This window comes from Podarcis pityusensis (genome assembly GCF_964106645.2).
Source record: "Podarcis pityusensis genome assembly, chromosome: 7".
Taxonomy (NCBI): Eukaryota; Metazoa; Chordata; class Lepidosauria; order Squamata; family Lacertidae; genus Podarcis; species Podarcis pityusensis.
This window is the reverse complement of record NC_138031.1, coordinates 58,052,333-58,071,534: the sequence shown is the minus strand read 5'-3', so window position 1 is coordinate 58,071,534 and position 19,202 is coordinate 58,052,333. Positions and strand designations below refer to the sequence as shown.

The 19,202-nt window shown below is 44.4% G+C and overlaps 3 protein-coding genes and 1 long non-coding RNA gene across 7 annotated transcripts in view; 1 reads left to right on the top strand and 3 right to left on the bottom strand.

The window, feature by feature from the left end:
• Positions 1-19,202, top strand: part of CARMIL1 (capping protein regulator and myosin 1 linker 1) — a 341,669-nt gene that overhangs the window by 319,680 nt on the left and 2,787 nt on the right. The gene's annotated exons all lie outside the window — the stretch shown is intronic.
• LOC308481732 (nuclear transport factor 2-like) lies at positions 5,783-9,740 on the bottom strand. Of its 4 annotated transcripts, XM_081014369.1 has the most exons (6): positions 9,592-9,704; positions 9,193-9,287; positions 7,890-7,997; positions 7,307-7,378; positions 6,947-7,045; positions 5,783-6,565 (listed from the first exon to the last, which is right to left on the bottom strand). In XM_081014369.1, the coding sequence occupies exons 3-6, from the start codon at positions 7,986-7,988 to the stop codon at positions 6,452-6,454; spliced, it is 384 nt and encodes a 127-aa protein (XP_080870495.1). In that variant the 5' UTR covers positions 7,989-7,997; positions 9,193-9,287; positions 9,592-9,704; the 3' UTR covers positions 5,783-6,451. The 4 variants fall into 4 exon arrangements, with proteins under 4 accessions (XP_080870495.1, XP_080870496.1, XP_080870498.1 ...); XM_081014370.1 differs by lacking the exon at positions 9,193-9,287 and having other exon boundaries at positions 9,592-9,740; XM_081014372.1 differs by lacking the exons at positions 9,193-9,287; positions 9,592-9,704 and adding an exon at positions 8,717-8,789.
• Positions 11,816-17,966, bottom strand: RBFA (ribosome binding factor A). The gene is made up of 7 exons (XM_081014055.1): positions 17,497-17,966; positions 15,731-15,773; positions 15,449-15,625; positions 14,918-15,030; positions 13,764-13,848; positions 12,731-12,807; positions 11,816-12,420 (listed from the first exon to the last, which is right to left on the bottom strand). Exons 1-7 carry the CDS (start codon positions 17,949-17,951, stop codon positions 12,024-12,026), a joined length of 1,347 nt encoding a protein of 448 aa, XP_080870181.1. The 5' UTR covers positions 17,952-17,966; the 3' UTR covers positions 11,816-12,023.
• Positions 14,310-14,874, bottom strand: LOC308481575. The gene is made up of 2 exons (XR_013988759.1): positions 14,643-14,874; positions 14,310-14,510 (listed from the first exon to the last, which is right to left on the bottom strand). It is a non-coding gene; the product is annotated as an uncharacterized lncRNA (long non-coding RNA).

The window sequence follows — 19,202 nt, the reverse complement described above, 5'->3', positions numbered from 1 at the left end:
TCCAGAATGTGGGAGCTAGACTGGTGACTGGGAGCGGCCACCAAGACCATATAGCACTGGTCCTAATGGATCTACACTGACTCCCAGTACATTTCCAAACACAATTCAAAGTGTTGGTGCTAACATTTAAAGCCCTAAAAAGCCTCGACCCAGTATACCTGAAGGAGCGTCTCCACCCCCATCATACAGCCTAGACACTGAGGTCCAATTCCAAGGGCTTTTTGACAGTTTCTTCACTGCGAGAAGTGAAGTTACGGGGAACCAAGGCAGAAGGCCTTCTGAGTAGTGGCGCCTACCCTGTAGAATGCCCTCCCATCAGATGTCAAAGAGATAAATAACTACAGTATACAACTTTTAGGAGACATATGAAGGCAGCCCTGTATAGGGATACTTTTAAAGTTTGATGTTTTATTATGCTTTTATATTTATTGGAAGCCACACAGAGTGGCCGGGGCAACCCAGTCAGATGGGCAGGGTATTGCTACTACAATAATAATAATAATAATAATAATAATAATAATTTTATTATTTATACCCTGCCCATCTGGCTGGGTTTCCCCAGCCACTCTGGGCGGCTTCCAACAAAACACTAAAATACAATAACCTATTAAACATTAAAAGCTTCCCTAAACTACTACTACAGTCATACCTCAGGTTACAGACGCTTCAGGTTGCGCGTTTTCGGGATACGGACATGCTGAAACCCGGAAGTACTGGAACAGGTTACTTCCGGGTTTCAGCGCTTGTGCAGAAGCACTAAATCACACTTTGTGCATGCGCAGAAGCACCGAATCGCAACCCGCGCATGCGCAGACGCGGTCCTGCGGGTTGCAGACGCTGCGGGTTGCGAACATGCTTCCCGCACGGATCACGTTCGCAAGCCGAGCGTCCACTGTACTACTACAATAATATAGACTGTAGTTGGGGATGAGAACTGGGCATCTTTAAATAAGGACTAAACACCTGAGCTTGGTTCAGAGAGTGGCAAAGAACCTTTTCAAACACTTGAAAACAAAGCATGACGACAGTAGGAAAGGGTTGTATTTCCGACTGAGACTGCCTTGCTTGTCTGGGTTGATGACCTTTGTCAGCAGAAAAACAGGAGTATGACCCTACTAATTCTCCTGGACCTCTTAGATGGTTTTGATACCACTGATGATGGTATTCTTCTGTCTGACATGTGTTGGGCATTGGAGGGCACTATTTTGCAGTCATGCAGCTCCTACCTGATCAGAAGATTCCAGAAAACGATGATGGGAAGACATTCTTTCCCAATGAACCTTGTTCATGGTGTCCTACAGGGATCTACTCTGCCTCCCATGCTTATATGTTCATGAAACTACTAGCAGAGGCAATCTGGAGTGGGTTGTCCTTGTAATGCTAACAACACCAAGCTCTCTTTCTCCTTTCCATCTGAACCAGATTTCTTCCTTGAACATCTGGTTGATGTCAGAAGCAGACTAGACCAAAGTAAACACAGTGAAATGTACTCCAGAGAAGTTGCAGATACTAACAATGGATGGTTCTAAAGTCAAAGAAGTGGTAGAATGGTCTGTCCTGTATGGAATCACACTCCCACTGAAAGAACAAGTTCACAGGTTGGAAGGAAGCCTTGAATACAGGGTTCCTGCTTTCTCAGGTGAAGGCTGTGGCTAAGCTTGCATCTATCAGTTCTATGCTTTTCTGAAAAGAGAGACCTTGCAACTGCATGCCCTGGTGACCTCTTGATTGGACTATGCTACTGTGCTCCACGGAGGACACCCCATGAAAGCACTTCTAAAAGTTCAGTTCGGCAAAAATGTGTCAACAAGTCTGGTGAAGAGTGGTAGCCACCAGGAGCATTAATACTACACGTGTTCCACTGGTTTCCAATCTGTTTGGGGCTACTTTCACAGCACCAGCAGTTCTTACATTTGAAGCCCTATAGAGTGTAATTTCTGTTTGCTTGATGGCATGCCTACTTCCATATGTATCTCCATGATCAAGGTCCAGTAATTAATCTCTGCTGAAGGTGCTGCTGCTTTGAGAAACTAGGTTGTCCTTGACAACTAAAAGAATGTTCTCTCTTGCTGCCCCATGTTTATGGAATTTGTTACGACTGAAGATTCATCAGATATGAGAACTTAGCCCATTCATATGGACAATTAAGTATAACTGAGCTGTAGTTCATTGTATTATTCTCCTTGCTGGTAACATAATAATGCTGATTTATTTTTGTATTTTTCTTTGGATGCTTTTTGCTTTGAGAATTCATCGGCGCAAAAAGTGCATTTTAAATACTTAACATAAATCATAGTATCATAGAATTGTAGAGTTGGAAGAGACCCCAGGGGTCATCTAGTCCAATCCCCTGCAATGCAAAAATCTCAACTAGATCATACAAGACAGATAGCCATCCAACCTCTGCTTAAAAACCTCCAAGGAAGGAGTCTGCCACCTCTCATGGGAGTCTGTTCCACTGTCGAACAGCTCTTACTCTCAGAAAGTTCTTGATGTTTAATCGGTATCTCCTTTCTTGTAACTTGAATCCATCGGTTCAGGTCCTATCCTCCAGAGCAGAAGAAAACAAGCTTGCTTCATCTTACATGGCAGCCCTTTAGATATTTGAAGATGGCTATCATCTCTCCTCTCAATCCCCTTTACCAGGCGAAACATACCCAGTTCCCTCAACCGTTCCCCATATGGCTTGGTTTCCAGACCCTTGATCTTGGCCACCCTCCTCTGCACACATTCCAGCTTGTCAATATCCTTAAATTGTGGCACCCAGAACTGGACACAGTACTCCAGGTGCGGTAGGACTCTAGACTTATGTTGATGCTGCCTAGAATAGCATTCAATTTTTTTGCTCCTGCATCACACTGTTGACGCATGCTAAGCTTGTGGTCTACTAAGAACCCTCAATCAATCCTTTTCACACACAGTGAATGCTCGGGTTGTGAACGTGATCCTGCGCACGTCCGCAACCCACAGCGCCGGGTTGCGATTTGGCGCTTCTGCACATGCACCAAAGCCCAGAAGTAACCCGTTCCGGTACTTCTGGGTTTTGGCACGTCCATATCCCGAAAACGCACAACCTGAAGCGTCTGTAACCCGAGGTATGACTGTACTTGCAACAGGTGGCACTTAATAGTCTCCCTTATACTAAATCGGTCATCTAGCTACTTCTATTGATTTGAAATACCGCTTCAGGGTTTCAGACAGGAGTCTGTCCATCCCTTCATGGAGATGTCAGGACTGGACCTTTGGTGTGCAAAGCAGTTGCTCTACCATTAAGCTTGAAAGAACATAAAAAGAAACTACTGGGCCAGGCCAAAGACCCATATAGTCCAGCCCCCTGTTAGGCAGGTGCTCAAGGGAAGCTTGCAAGCAGAATTTGGGCACAGCAGAGCTCTCCTGTGATTCTCAACAGCTGGTATTCAGAGGCCTACTGCATCCTGACAACAAAGACAGGTCATAAACATCATAGCTAGCAGCCTTTGATAGTTTTATGACTCTTTAGTAAATGAAGAGTTCACTATCTAAATTTGATATTGTAAAACGTTATAGGCAACCTGCTGGCCTTGGCCCAATGTTGTGTGGATGGAAGGAAAAAATGGGAGACAGCTGACTTTGGCATTTGGGTCTGTCTGCTGCCGGCACACCGTCAGCGACAGTGTGATCCCCATTCCCTGGGTCAGGCAGCCCTTGACAGGTTCCTCCTCCCCCTCTTGGTAGAAGCACATCACACTGACTTCCACCACATCAAACGCGAAACCTGATGAGTCTGTCTTTGCACATTACAAGCAACAGCCAGCATAAACATTCAATACCAAGATATCCATTACTGAAAAAAAGCTCCCATCTCAGAGCGGCGGCTAGATTAGGAATTACCTTCGTGGAAAAGAAAAGTATGGGCTGCTGCTCCTTTAATTGCACTCTGTGTCTCCCAGGAACAATGTTGCAGCAAGACCAGCCTGGCTTTATCCATTAGCCAGGGATGCAGCAGTTGCAGGGAGTTTGCATCCCCAGTCCCTGCCAGGAAGAATCTTTACCACTGCCAGTTGTCCTGGGGCTTCAGAGCTGAAGGGAAACATCCTCTGGCCTCCTCCATTAGCCAAGGCAGGGATCGGGGACCTGATCTGGCTGGTGGGGCCAGTTGCTCCTTAGCTCCCCTACCCTCGTGTGTACCAAGTTTGACATGTGGGCAGTGCAGCCAACCTGCCAATCACCTGAGACCACAGAGATGCTGGGACTTCAAAGCACTACTGAAGGATTACAAGCAGTCCTGCATGGTGCTTTGAAGCACTGCTGATCAGTAGGCTTGGTCACTGCCCATCATCTGATAGCGGGGTGACTTCAACCCTGCTTTTTTCAGGCAGGAATTGGCAGCACAAGCAATCAAGTTCCTCATGGGGGACTCAGCTGCACAGCTCATCAAGTGACATCTCTACCAGCCTCATATTCATCTTATTATATTGTTTCTTTATTAGATTTCCTCCCTTCATCTGAGGATCACAGGATGCTTCACAATATAAAAACACAAAAATACTTACCACAGTAACAAACAAAAGCAATAAACCCCCCATCTCAGTTTCAAAGGTAATAGACTGTTTAATTTGTCAAAGGCCTGGGAGAAGAGGAATATTTTTGCCTGCTGCCTAAAGATAGGTAATGAATGTGCCAAGGAGGCTCCCTGGGGAGCCAGCACAGAAAAGGCCCGTTCTCAGGTTGCTGCCCTTTGGACCTCTTGTGATGATCACCTCATATGATGATCCAAGGGCCCAGTTTTGTTGATATGGGGAGAGGCAGTCACATATACCATCAGGAGGGGGGGAAGTGGGTGTGGTTTGAGGAAAACAGCTTTGCGAATGAAGTTGGGACCCATGCCAGGTCAAATTTAGCCTGCAGACTGGAGGTTCCCTAACCACGAACTATTGGACCGTGTGTATATGTGTGTTTACTATTACAATCTATGGTGAGCTGCCTTGATCATGTGATCGAAAAGCGGGGTATGTTATACAAAAATCAAAATGAAAAGTGGCAAAACCTAGTTTCTTCCCCCGGCACACTTTGCAGCATTCTATTGTTTTTAAGCTCTTTCTGCACACGCTGGTTCCAATGCCACAAATAAACTGGACAGGGAACCAATTGCTTAAGTTTATGGAGTTGCGGCAAATAAGAGCAAAGCGTTGTCCTGAACATCTAGATTGGCCTGAAGAATTAGTGCAGGTATGTGTCTGCCAAGCTGAGAATCATGCCAGTGTTCCCAAGCAACTGGTATTCAACTGGTATGATCCACCTCCCTGTGATGGGGAGATGGATCATAGCCATGCTGGCTAGTAGCCACTGACAGCCTTAAAGATTGGGTGCCTGACTTTTTTTTTGTCCAGCCAGGTGTATCCAAATTGTGCCAGGCCTACAAAGGAAAGAAAGGTGGCAATGAGAATACCTATAAGGGCAGTTCTCTGGTTCTGGTTAACAGAAGTTCTCTGGATGATCCATTTGATGAGCTCTATTTTATTCACACCAAGTCAGGGCAAGTTGTCAGGACAGCAGAGCTCCTAAACTGGTGGAGCTTCTTTTTCAGTTCTTCCTCCCACAGCGCCCCTATTCAGACCATTAAGAATGCCTCTGCTGAAGACGACTGTCCAGAGGTTTTTTTCCAGCCAGAATTCAGTTCCGTCACCTCTCAAGTAGGTGCCATTGCCATTATAAGAGAATAAGGGAAGTGTTCATGGTGAGCTTAATATAGTCAACATAAACCAAATATTCAATACAGCTCAATTCTACTTGAGAGGTTAAATCCTGCTTGAAAAGAAAAGCTTTAATTGTCCATATGAATGGGCAAATTCTCATATCTGATAAATCTTTAGCCGTAACAAATTCCATAAACACGGGGCAGCACAATGGTACATACATGGGGCTTGTCTTGCCATAATAATGAACAGCTCCAGCCACCTCAGACTTCATGCAAACAATATATTCAAAATGCAAACTTAGCACTACAAATTCACCCAGAGTTCATGCCATCATATCAACAAATAACATGAGGATATAAAATATGTAGTCTTTTAAGGAAATGCATTTAAGAAAAATGGTTATTCCCTCATGTCCACTAACAGGACTTCTTGTGGTTACTTCAAAGCTAAATTTCAGAGCAATTTTAAAAGTGATCCTTTATGCAAGTTTCAACATGTTTAATGCAATTAAAATAGACAAGCAGAGCATTCTTACAGTACTTTATATACACAATGTTTTATGTGACAGATGTGCAGGAGCGAAGTACAGGTATATCAGAGGAAGTGATCATCCTAATGAGTTTGCTTAACATTTAAAACAGAATATACACATTCTTTCAATCACCAAGCAAAAGAATGAAGAAGAAGAATACAAGCAATTTTAAAACCAATTTTTGTTTACAATTTTTTTTTTGAGATGAACGATCTCAAAGGCATGCTTGAGAACAGAGATTTCAAGCAAAGTTGTACAGAGCCAACCTAAATATGTCATTGGAACAGATCCATTTGTCATTAATGTTCTTGAGAACAAACAACTGGTGAAATCCCATCACTGGATCATCATCCACCTACATTAAGAGAAGATGACATTTTAGATTCTGTATAAATATGGCCATCATGTAAACAGAAGCCCCATAGTACATCTTAAACATAATAAAGCAAAATCCAACCAGATTTAAGCCCTTTTTATGCCTCGCTGATTTCGGTGAAAAGATAAATCAGTGAAATCTTACAGTATGTCATTTTGATTACATTGTACCTTCTGTTTCATTTTATGTGGCAGATGTATTGTATAGCATCTAACACACACACTTTCCATTTTTATTGCTCGGTTTATGATATTTTAAATAAATAAAATTCTGTTCGGACGCTTTAATGTTTCAGCTTTAACACTGAGGTAGCCAAAGATTTAAATGCTTTGCACATGCCAAAGATGCAATTAAACTTACCTTCAGCTGACCAACAACCATACTAAGGATACAGTTGTCAGGAGCTGGCTGGTGATCTTGGGATGTTATGTTGTGCTGAATTTTTTGGAAAGGGAGTCTCTAGTACCATAAAGAGAACAAGTGTTAGACCTGCCTAGCTTACTAGATACAGAATACTAGCAACATGCAAACACATGAGAAACAGAGCAAGTCAATCAGTGCTCTCCTTTCAGTTCCTCGGTTAAACTATTGGATTTAATTATTTTAAAACACGTACACAACAGGCAGCAAGCTAGTCTTGCAGGGGGTTGGACTAGATGACCCTTGGATCGCTCCCAACACTACGATTCTATGAACTACTGATTTTAAGTAGGAACATACCAGCAATTTTTCCATGATTGATGCTTTTCCTTGGTATTGCTGCCCTTCCCATGATAAACAAGAAGCATCTGTCTGCAAAAAGGTATACATTACTAAAACTATACATTAAAAAGACCAAAGGAAAGCAAAGTACACAGGTTCAACCCCTAGGCAAGATGCCTTCAGGGAGCTCCACTCCTCATTCTACTCAGCTTCCCACAATTGTCTGCAACCCGCCCCCCCCCCAAAGTTTGGCAAAGCCTATGGCAGCATTTTCTGGGTCCTTGGCTCAAACTGCAAGCACTTCACATTGGAAGGGGGCAACACTGTGACCGATAAGAAAACACACTATTATGCCTAAAATATTTGGAAAACTTCAGTCACAAGACTCTACCTTCAACTACCGATAGGAATAAAAGGAAGCTGCCTGGGATCTAAAATTTACAGTATTTTGTTATTAACAAACACAAACAACAACGACAGACCCAAGTTTTGGTTAGGCCCCTCAACCACATCTTAACTTTTGCTGCTTTAGCAAAGATGCCAAGTCAATAACCCAGGACCAATGAGAAAACAGTCTAAACAAAGGTAAGTTGGTACATACATAAAGTGAAGCTAGTTGTTCCCTGTTGGTATCAAACTGCTGGTAATACAGTTGTATAAAACTTGTTCCAATTTGCTCCCAAATAGGTCTTTCTGCCATTTTGCACGCCTACAAAGGGAAAACTAACGTCAGGCATGTTTAATTAACAAAACCTAGACAGTCACAAGCCTACCCACAATGGAACTATGTCTGGAGGTATAAATGTACAATGTAAGCCGGTTATGGTCACATTTAAGCTTAGTAGGAGTGAAAGAGTGAACATTAAAGTTGCACAAGAACTCAGATATGAAAATTTCAATTTATTGTTTTCCTTTTGCTTATCATTTGGGTAAGACATGACAGCGGGACCTACTGCTGATAAACATGTTTAGGTTTGCCCTTGATCTTCTGGACAAACTCAGAATTTACTTGGAAACTTGTTGAACTTCTAAGTAAACATGTATAGGATTTGGCTACATAATCCAATGAAACTTTTCTTGGAGTAAGCCCAACTGAATTCAGTGGGACGCCCACGTAAACATGCCTAGGATCAAGAAGTAAAGCTGCAGCCCTAAACAGGCTTACTTGGAGAATCTCACTAAATTGAAGGGGACTTCTGCATAAAGATGCATAGGGTCATCAGAAACGGGTCCAATCCGGCATGGGCTTACTTCGGTGTAAGCCTCACGGTGCAGGGCGAATCTCCGATCCCATTAAACATTCGTGAGATCAGGCTGCGCGATCCAGAAACGCCTTTAATGGGGTTCCTTTAGCTTGGACACCTCACGTGCTGACTTGGAGTAGGTAGATAGATGCTCCTTCCGTTCAGGCGTAAAGAAGCACAGCACCCATTTTCATCCGGAGGTCAGCGGGGAAACTGACTGTCGGCTCCACGCTTCTGATCTCTCGCGAACTTGTAAAAACGCAACGACCCGCAGCGCCGCACTCCCCTCCCAGTTTTAGAAAGGCTACTACTACCGCCCTTGCGTCTTGCTCGACCGCAGGGGTAGGCGGGGCGGGGGAGGGGGTCAGCTGCTCCGGCAAACGCTGGAAGAGCACTGGGGAAAGCGAGGATAAGGGAGCAAAAGCGAGAAACTCGTGCACATCTAGGATCGGTGCAGGACAGCAGCTCCTAAAGTGCAGTGCCAGATCAGACCGCGCTCTTTTCAAAGCAGTTATGCGTTCAAAAGCTGCACCCACTTCCAAACCATGCAGCGCCCAGCCATTCCAAACCCCGCTCCCCATCCCCAGGGCGTTGCACGCATAACAAAGCCCGCCGTTTACTCCCCAAGCGTGGATCTTGGCGCCCAAGCGGCCGACTCACCCGGCAGCTTGCCCGCCCGTTGTGGTCGCCTGCGCGTTACCTCCTTCCCAGCTCGACTCCAACCCTCTGCTTATCTCCAACCTATCGCCAGCAGCCTACAAAAGAAGTCGGTTGGAAACCGATTCGGATTTTAAGCGAAAGGATTCAGCCACCGCGCCGGATGCACGGGAGCAGGGAACAACCTGGAGGGGTGCTTCTGGAATCCGACCACCTAGGGCTTGAAACGCACGTGGGGATGGCTCCCCCCCACCGCGTCCCGGTTGGGGGAATGAATATATGGAATCCACCTGCATTTTGGGAATCACAACACACACACACACAGTAACTCTCTGGAAATTTGGCGCCATTATAGAAGTCTTCCCGCCCCCACAAAATAAAGAAACTTTCCCGTATCCCCACCTCCTTAGCAGCCGCTTCTGTCCAACAAGCACGTGGGTCACCGATGCAAACTCGTTAGAACCATCAGATGGCGCGCCGACCCCGGCGATTTAGAATACGTCACACCCTCTTCGGCCAATGGCAGCCTGAGCGCCGCCACCTCAAAGGGACTTACTGGGCTGGCTTTGATGTTCGCTCCTAAAGCGGCATGTTAGAGACACTTCCTTGTTCTACTCGTCGCAGTGCTGCTCGGTTAGTGGATACAAAATTAGCCATGCAGAATCTTTGGCATGAGATAAAACTGGGAGAACATGCATTAAAATCCATAGGCGAAAACACGAATTTTTGGCCCAGCTTCTGTTTTATAAGTGTTCACTCTTTCAAAGCTTTTGAGGGAGAAAGGTTATTGGGTAAGAATTCACAGCACAATGAAAAGTATTTGCCTGTAAGGTGCCATGGACTCCTGACAAGAGGTCAGCAGGGCTAAAGCACAATCCTGTGGATGCTTATTCAGAAATAAGTCAATTTAATTCATTGAGGCTTAATCCCAAGTAAGTGGTTGTAAGAGAACGCTGCTGTTCCTCTGCTAGCTGGCAACCAATGTTAATGTTAATGTTCTTAAGTGGGCTTTAAAAAACCTAAAAACCATATATCTGAAGCACATATTCCCCTCAAAAGAAGCCTAGGAACTATAGTTTGTCAAGAAAACTGGGAATTGTAGCTCTGACGGGGGAAGCTACATTTCCCAGGATTCTTGGGGGCGGCGCCGGTGCTTTAAATGTACGATGTGTGCAGTGCCTACAAAATAAGAAAAGCCGAGCTAGATCACGCTGTAGTCCCGTTCTAACTGTAGTTTCCTAGTGGCCAGCCACCAAGAAGCCTATGGGAAGCTTGCAGGCAGGCATGAGCCCAAATAAATATCGTCTCCCTACCCACCAATAACTGGCATTCAATGCCATTACAGCCTCTGATACCTGAAGTGCTACACAGCGATCACAAATAGTAGTCATTGGTAGCCTTATTATCCATGATTTTTTCTAATCCACTTTTAAAGCCATTTAAGGAGGCAGCTGTCACATCTTGCAGTAACAAATTCCATAGTTTTAACTATGGGAAAACAGCAGGCCATTATTCAGAGCCAGTGTGGTACGATTAGAGCAGGTGTTGCCAATGGACACAGGTGTGCCCAGAGACCTTACCTGATGTTCACAAGTTCCTTTCCCCCCTTCTAAAATTAGGCATGGAAGATGCATTCTGCTTTAGTCAACATGTTATGATGTGTGTGGTGCCCATGAGTTTCTCTGGTTTACAAATGGGCCCTGGGGTCTCAAGGGTGCTGGCAATTTTGTTGAGACTAGGGTCTGGGAGACCCGTGTTCAAACCTTCACTTAAGCCATGAAACTCGGTGGGTGACCATGGGCCATTCATCATCTCACTCCCTGCCCTCACAAGGCCATTAGAAGGATAAAATGGGGAGAGAAAGAAGCTAGTATACCACCTTGAAGTCGTTGATGGCAAGGTGGAATAGAAGTAATAGTAGTTTATGGGCTAATAGCCGTAAATAAATAAATAAATAAATAAAGTAATAGTAGTAGTAGTAGTAGTAGTAGTAGTACTAGTAGTAACTTTGCCAGATCTATCCCTTATCCTCCAGCCTACACACAGCTGCATGGCTTACCTGTCAACTTGCTGGATAACAAGGTTACTGTCTTTATCTTGGGACCACTTCTGATATGGCTGCTTTGGGGAAGAGAATTATGGAAGGAGCCACAGTCATATCCATCAATCCATTGCCACAGTTATCACCCACAGACCACTTTCTTAGTAAAATTATTGGAGCCACTGTTCTGTCTCTCATTAGAGATACTGCCAGCGTTGCAGAATCTCATGTCTACTAACCCGGTCACAGGATCTGGACTTAGTATAGGAAAACAGTTAAGAGCATTAGCCAGGTATTTCTTCCTAATCTCAACACATCTCAGTGGGTGGCTGTAAGAAAACTACTAACATTAAGTGTCATCTTGTCTTATAATGTGGGGGTACTCTTACTAGCTGACCTCATAGTGCTGTTGTAAAGATTGCTGGAAAAAAGGTGATAGAAGATTGACCCTGTCAATGGTAAACATGGTTATTACTGGGATACCAATTAAGTTCCAGTGATACAAGTTATAATGAAGATAGTTTGGTACTGTCAAAGTTGTTCAAATGTAAGTTATTGTGTAAATGAAATTGAACAGCTGAGAAGAATTGTCCAATTGTTTAATAAAAACAGTTGAAACAAGGTTTTTAAAAAATATTCTATGAAATTTTTTGGTTTTCCTCCTCTATATGCTGTTTTAATGGTGAAAAGCAAAATCCTTATTTTAAACTCGTGTATATACCTACTTAGAAATAAATTCGACTGAGGTTAATGGGGTTTGCTCTCAGGTAAGCCATAGTTTTGTTTTACAAGTTTACTTGTGCTCGGTGGTACTGTTATCTACTTCTAGTCTATCTTCTATTTCCTTCAATTCATCCTCCAGTTCATTTTCCAGTTCATGTGAGGACGCAGTGTCACTGTCCCAATCATCTTCACTGTATTTGTCCATTAGGTATTTCTGAGGTGTAATTCCATCATCAAAAGGTTTCTTGGGTTTCTTCCATCTCACTTTCTTGCGCTTTTGTATCTCAGCCAGCTGTTGCTTCTGCTGCTCTGACAATCCAACTCCTTCTATTTCCTTGTCCTTAGTCATTTTTTTGTATTCAATTATTTGCTTATTTAATGCATCATGATCAATTCCAAACAGATTATCACGCATGCAGGAAAGGGACGAGTCCAGGTATGTGGTGGCTTTGGTGTATCGTTGTTCACTGCAAGAAAGGGATGAAAAAGTAAGAACTGTAGCCCTAACTGTATGTGATACTTGTCCCTTTGCCGAATTTTTGCTGATTTCCCCCCACCCACTGCAGCCCACAATGTTCTGGAGGGTCCCTCAATTAGAGAGACAGATACTGCACTGTAGGAAGGGAACACTGAGACTACAGTAGGAAGGAAGGAGGTGGTCTTTCACCCACCACAGGCACACAACTCTTAACCAAACCAACAGTAGCCTGAAAACGCATCTTAAAATATTTTAACTAGTTTTTCCAAAGCGTTACATTTGTGTTTATGATTTTATACCTGAAATCATTTTGAACCGATTCCTTTCCTTCTTCTTCTTCAGGCCCAAAATCAGCAGTTGCCAATAACTTCTCAATCTGCAAGAAAATAAATTCACATGCATTTAAGATATCCAGAAATAGGGCCGTTTCTTTGCACAATCAAGAAGTTAAATAAGTTGTAAGCCCTCGTTGCCGTGCAAGTGGCCCGGTACACATGGCATCATGGTAAGTCAATCTAGGGTTTACTGTGTGGATCAGGCTTCCTCAACCTCGGCCCTCCAGATGTTTTGAGACTACAATTCCCATCATCCCTGACCCCTGGTCCTGCTAGCTAGGGATCAAGAGAGTTGTAGGCCGAAAACATCTGGAGGGCCGAGGCTGAGGAAGCCTGGTGTGGATTCTGAAAAAGGAACAAACCTTGCCTACAGCTAGTGGTTAGTGAGACAGTTTAATCACAGGCCTGGGTCTGAATGACAAACTATGTCAAATCCTTGACTTAGCTTGGTGCGGTATGAGAGCAAAAAAGGACCGAGAAGGAGCAAAATGGCTGCAAGCTCATCTCCAGGAGCTTGCATGTTTGTGCACTTCCAGTAAGCCATAGTTTGGCTTAATGTGTTGTGCAAACGATATGCTCCTGAAATGTGATAATGCCTTTCAGTTGCTAGGACGGATGCATGTGTAGAAAATTCTGACATGCACAATTGGAATGTAGCATACTGTACACAGATAAGTGTCGTACCCATTGATTTTACCATTTTTGCCACTGGCCACACCCCTTCACACTGCTCACTGCTGGCATGTGACTCCTGTCCACCCAGCAAGTTGCTCAGGAGGGAATGTGGCCTTTAGACTGAAAAATGGACCCCACCCTGGATCAGCCTAGTGCAACAGGATATTTCTGTTAACAAGTTGCTACGAATGCATCCCAAAATGGCTTTTCCTGGTTTTTGTGGCAGTGGGATGGGGGAGGGATGGGAGCAGCATCCCATCTCCATGATGCAATTATCCTGACAATGCATATTAACAATACAGTTATGCAATTTCTTCCTTACCTCTCTTATAGCAGCATCTTCTTTGTCTCTGACAAACACTAATGAAGGAACAGTTCCTAGGACCTGATGTGAAATCAGAAGGTGTCTGTAAAAAAAAGAAGGAAGGAAGGAGAAACCTCTAATATTAAAATCAGCTACAATTTTGTTAAGTGTTTGGAGAAAATGAAAATCAAAAAACAAAGATAGAATGAAAAAAATGAAGCACTGTAACATCTTCTAATTACTCTATTGGAAAATTATCCAGTTTTCAAAGTGTGAAGTAGGCCCACCAAACTTTTGTGGCAAACCCCATTCCACAGGGCCATGTCAGCTAACTGTACCCTTGCGGGGATTTCCTGCAAAGTGAGAGTGATGCACAGGAAACAAGCCACTCTTCCTGTTTATTCAGCAGAACAGCTTCCTCTTCTAGAGCAGATTCTTGCAGATCCCGGTCAAGTAGGTACCAATGAAGGGAAGCAGAAACGTATTTTGTATGTGTGTATTTGAAAAGTAACATGGACTGCTCTGCGTATACACAAAAACGTTATTTTGAACACTTGCATGGAAGTGTATTTGCTTGTGTGCGCATGAGCAAGCATGCATATCTGTCTGTGCATGTTGCATAAGAATGTAACTGAAGGAAAACAGTACATACATGTTTCCGCATGTGCTGAAGGTGCTTGCGAGCCTAACGGTGTAACATAAGCAAGCTAAAGTTGGGCATTTGAGTAACAAAAACACCGGTAGACCAGGAATGGCCAAACTTGGCTCTCCAGCTGTTTTGGGACTACCAACTCCCATCATCCCTAGCTAACAGGACTAGTGGTCAGGAATGATGGGAATTGTGGAATTGTAGTCCCAAAACAGCTGGAGGGCCAAGTTTGGCCATGCCTGAGTTACACAATCATATATTGGCAAACTATTTTTAACGTGTTAGTTAAAGAGATGCTTGAATTGTGAACAGGTTTAATATTTATGCTAATCACAGAAGCACTTTTTAAAGATGAATCACCATCTTTACAGTGTTAGACAAAGTTTTTATACCACCTACATAGTGGCATTTTAGATTTTGGGAATTTGACCACAGCCAAATAATAAACCAGTCAACTGACCACATATTCTTAAGTCCAACACTCAAGGACATTCACCCTCCTCTGGATACAACACTTTAGTACCTTATACGTGGACCACTCTTCTGTAGAACCTTCTCAATGTAGTCATCATGTTCCACACTGCCAGTAGTCTTCCAGTAGATACGACATACTGAAAAATCTGATGTGAGGGACGCCTATGGAGTTCAAAATGCCAGTTGTAAGGGCACATTTTACATGGTGAAGAACTCTAAGCTTGGAAGAGGGCAGTGACAATAATCCCATTACATTCAAGAGGTTCAAGAAGAGGATTACTATTACCTAAGCAAAGCAATTCCTGACAACAATACGTGTGTATCTAGCTGTTCACTTCCCATATCCAACTTTTTCTACTTATGCCTGACTTTCAACAGGGAGTGATGAATATCCTGCATTAACCAAGGGTTGGACTACAGGCCCTTTTCCAATTCTGTTACAGTTCTTTGGTCAGACTGCAACAACCATCATGAAATCTATAGAACAGGTTTCATGACTGGGCTTTGACAGTCCTATTACATTTCTGATCTCACAACTTTATATTAGGGACTTTGCTGGATTGACGCCTTTTGTACTTGCCTTAGACAGTTCCACGTTGAGGTCATAAACTTCTTGGCCAGCCTCAAAGGTACTCAGGACATCTCTCACGGCTTTAAGCAGAAGAACATTTAGGGCTCTTTTACGTATGCTGTCTTCTGTCTTCACTTTTGGTGGACGAAGCTTTAATATACTTGCCAAGCTGGATGGCTTGTGTGCCTTTAAAACAAAAAAAGATTGCTGAGAGGAATATCTTGTGCATCAAGCATGATCTACTTTTCCATCGTAGTTGTCTTTCCAATTTAAAAATCTGTCTGTGCTTACCAGGGAAGAGCCCAGTGCAGGACTATCATACCAAAACTTCTTCCTTTCGAAAAAAAGAGAGAGACTATATGAGTTTTATGGATTTAACATGAGCAATAATGTATCAAACATATGTCAAAATACAGCAGCACTATTCTAGGAGAGGCAGATGCAGAGCCGTCTTTGCCATACGGCTTAGTGGTTCGTTGCGCCAGGGCGCTGGCCTCTCAGGGGTGCCCCAGCAAGTGGGGGAGCTGCGCGGCTTTGCTGGCGGCCTCCCCTTTCCCTGCACACCCGCCAGCTGCGCCTCACCAACTATATGGCTGGCGCATGCGCAGCTTGCCTCCCAAGCCTCTGCGGGGATTGCTCTCCTGCAGCGGCATGGGGGACAGTTGCACACACACACCCCATGGCTGGCAGGGCGCAGCTTCGCCCCCCCCCCATCTGTGGTAATATGGGAGCACTGAGCGGATATTTGCACCCCAGCGCTGCATCTGCTAAAGATGGCCCTGGGCAGATGCACTTGTCATCTGAGGCCCTTCTCTATGTCCCGCTTCCAGACAGGTTCAGAGAGTGGCAACAAGAGAAAGGGCCTTTTCTGTGGCGGCTACCCATTTGTGAAATGCTCTCCCCAGAGAGGCTCAATTGGCGACCTCATTACATGTCTTTAGGATGCCAGGCAAAAACATTCCTCCTTACCCAAGCCTATGGCTTTTAAATAATCGAGGGCCTGCAAAAGTGTGGGGGAGAGGACTGTTATTATGATGATGATTTTACTATCAGGCTGTCTGTCAGCATGCTTTTTACTATGTTTTTGATATTTCGTAATGTATTTCTAATGCTGTACACCACTCTGAGACCTTTTGATAAAGGGCACTATATAAATTGAAACAGGAACAACAACAACAATAGCCTGGTTTATAATCTTAACACTTACTGGATCCAGGGGTTAGAAGGATTTCACATACATTCTACTTCCCTGCCACCCCTCACCAACTCATAACAATATTAATCAGTGGAAAGTGCTAAAGGAGGGCCCCAATCCCCTCCTTAAGGGGGGTGGGTGGGATCAGAAAAACAATTAATTGCAGTTTATGAGCTTCCTGGGCAGCAAGTGTCATTGATACTCTGCACAGGACCTAGTGAATAGCAGTGAGAGCTCTGCTGGTACAGCACCCGGCTCTTAATTTCAGGGTTGTGGGTTCGAGCCCCTGTTGAGCAAAAGTATTCCTGCATTGGGAATACTTGCGGGTGGCGCTGTGGGTTAAACCACAGAGCCTAGGACTTGCCAATCAGAAGGTCGGCAGTTCGAATCCCCGTGACGGGGTGAGCTCCCCTTGCTCGGTCCCAGCTCCTGCCAACCTAGCAGTTCGAAAGCATGTCAAAGTGCAAGTAGCTAAATAGGTACTGCTCCGGCGGGAAGATAAACGGCTTTTCCGTGTGCTGCTCTGGTTCGCCAGAAGTGACTTAGTCATGCTGGCCACATGACCCAGAAGCTGTACGCCGGCTCCCTCGGCCAATAAAGCGAGATGAGTGCCGCAACCCCAGAGTCGGCCACGACTGGACCTAATGGTCAGGGGTCCCTTTACCCTTTACCTTACTCCTGCATTGCAGGGGGGTTGCACCCTCACGGTCCCTTCTGACTCTACAATTCTATGACTTTATCCTTTCCCAAAAGAAGGCTGCCTTACTCAGAAAGATAAAGAAAGTATTACAAACTAATGACTGTCCATTATTATTATTATTATTATTATTATTATTCGGGGGGTGGGGGGTGCGTTACTCACTTCTTTTTAGAGAGGAACTTCTTGAGCTGGTTCCTGGAGCCGCAGAGGGCGGCGGAGCAGCGCAGAGCCCGGCAGCCGGGGCAGCCCAGCGGAGGCAGGCCGAGGCCGCCGTCCTGAGGCCGCCGCCACCAGGCTGCCGTCCCGGGAGGCGGAGTCGCTCGGCTGCTGGCAAAGGCTGCAGCGGCCGCGCTTCGAACGCCCCACATGGCGAGCTCGGGACTCTTCGCCGCGCAGGAGTTCCAAGACCTCCCCGTCGGCTGGAAGCAGCTCCGCGGCCGCGGCTGCTCCTCGTTGCACCGCAAGGCCCCAGCAAGGTCTGTCGCGGGAAGCTGCCGCAGCGCCCCCAGCGGCCATGAAGCGCTCTTTTCGCCGCAAAGCATCCGCACTCGCAAGCCCTGAACACCTGGCGGCGCCCGGCGCATCTGAGTCGGTAAGCGCAGCCCTTCGGCAGTCATGCTTCGCTTTCTGATGAATGCGCGCGCGGGTTTGCTTTGCGATCGCTCCTGTCGCGAGGTGGCCGTGCACATGCAGTGAATATTGCTGCTTTGTTATTACTACAATAAATTATATGCTGATGGTGACAATACAAATTATTTTTTGGGGGGGGGGGGACCATGTATGGTGTAGACTTGACCTTATGACTGATCTCTCTTTTTTGGTGATATTTTTAATTTTATTTACATTATTACATTCAATTACACATTTTAACATATGTAAATATGTATATATATTTTCCTTATTCCTACCTTTGTGACTTCCCTCCATCACTTTACAGCTTCTTTTGTTTTTGTTTCTTATTCTATTCTGTTGTGTATTTTGTTTGTATTTTCTCCATAAAATGTATGTCAATATCTTAGCTTTACGAAATTTAGTCAATGCATATCAATAAATTTGTTTTAGAACGATGTTTTGTCATATATTCTTCCATGCATTCCCATTCTTTCCTTAGTTTCTATTTGGATTGATATCTGATAAGCTGTTTTTATTCTATAAATTCACATACCGGTAGGTTATTTTGCCAACCCATTATTGATGGGACAATGTCCCCTTTCCAATTTTTGGCTATTAGTATTCTGGCAGAAGCTGTAGCATATAAAAACACTTTTTTCTTGTTGTTTTGGATGTCTGTTGATACAATGGCTAACAGGAACGCTTCTGGTTTTTTCTCAAATGATGTTTTAAACATCTTTTTCAGTTCCTCGTGAATACTACTCCAGAATTTTTTGATTTTCCCACATCCTACCATATGTGGTACATCGTTCCTTCTACCATATTGCATCTCCAACAAATGTTTGTTTTTAATTTGTAGATCTTAGCCAGTTTAGAGGGAGTCATATATCACCTATACATCATCTTCATAAGATTTTCTCCTATTGTATAACAAGCAATAAATCTTTTATCTTGCTTCCACAATTTTTCCCATTGCTCCATCTGGATGGTATGTCCGATATCTTGGGTGACAATACAAATTATTATTATTACAGTGGTACCTCTAGATACGAACACGATCCGTTCCGGAGCCCCGTTCGCATCTAGAGGTAAACGTATCTAGCGATGGCACGTCTGCGCACGCGCTCATCGCTTTTCGTCGCTTCTGCGCATGCGCGTGATGTCATGCACGCTCCGTTATTTCCGGGTTGCCGCGGAGCGCAACTCGAATGCGCTCAACTTGAAGGAAATTTAACCCGAGGTATGACTGTACCGTA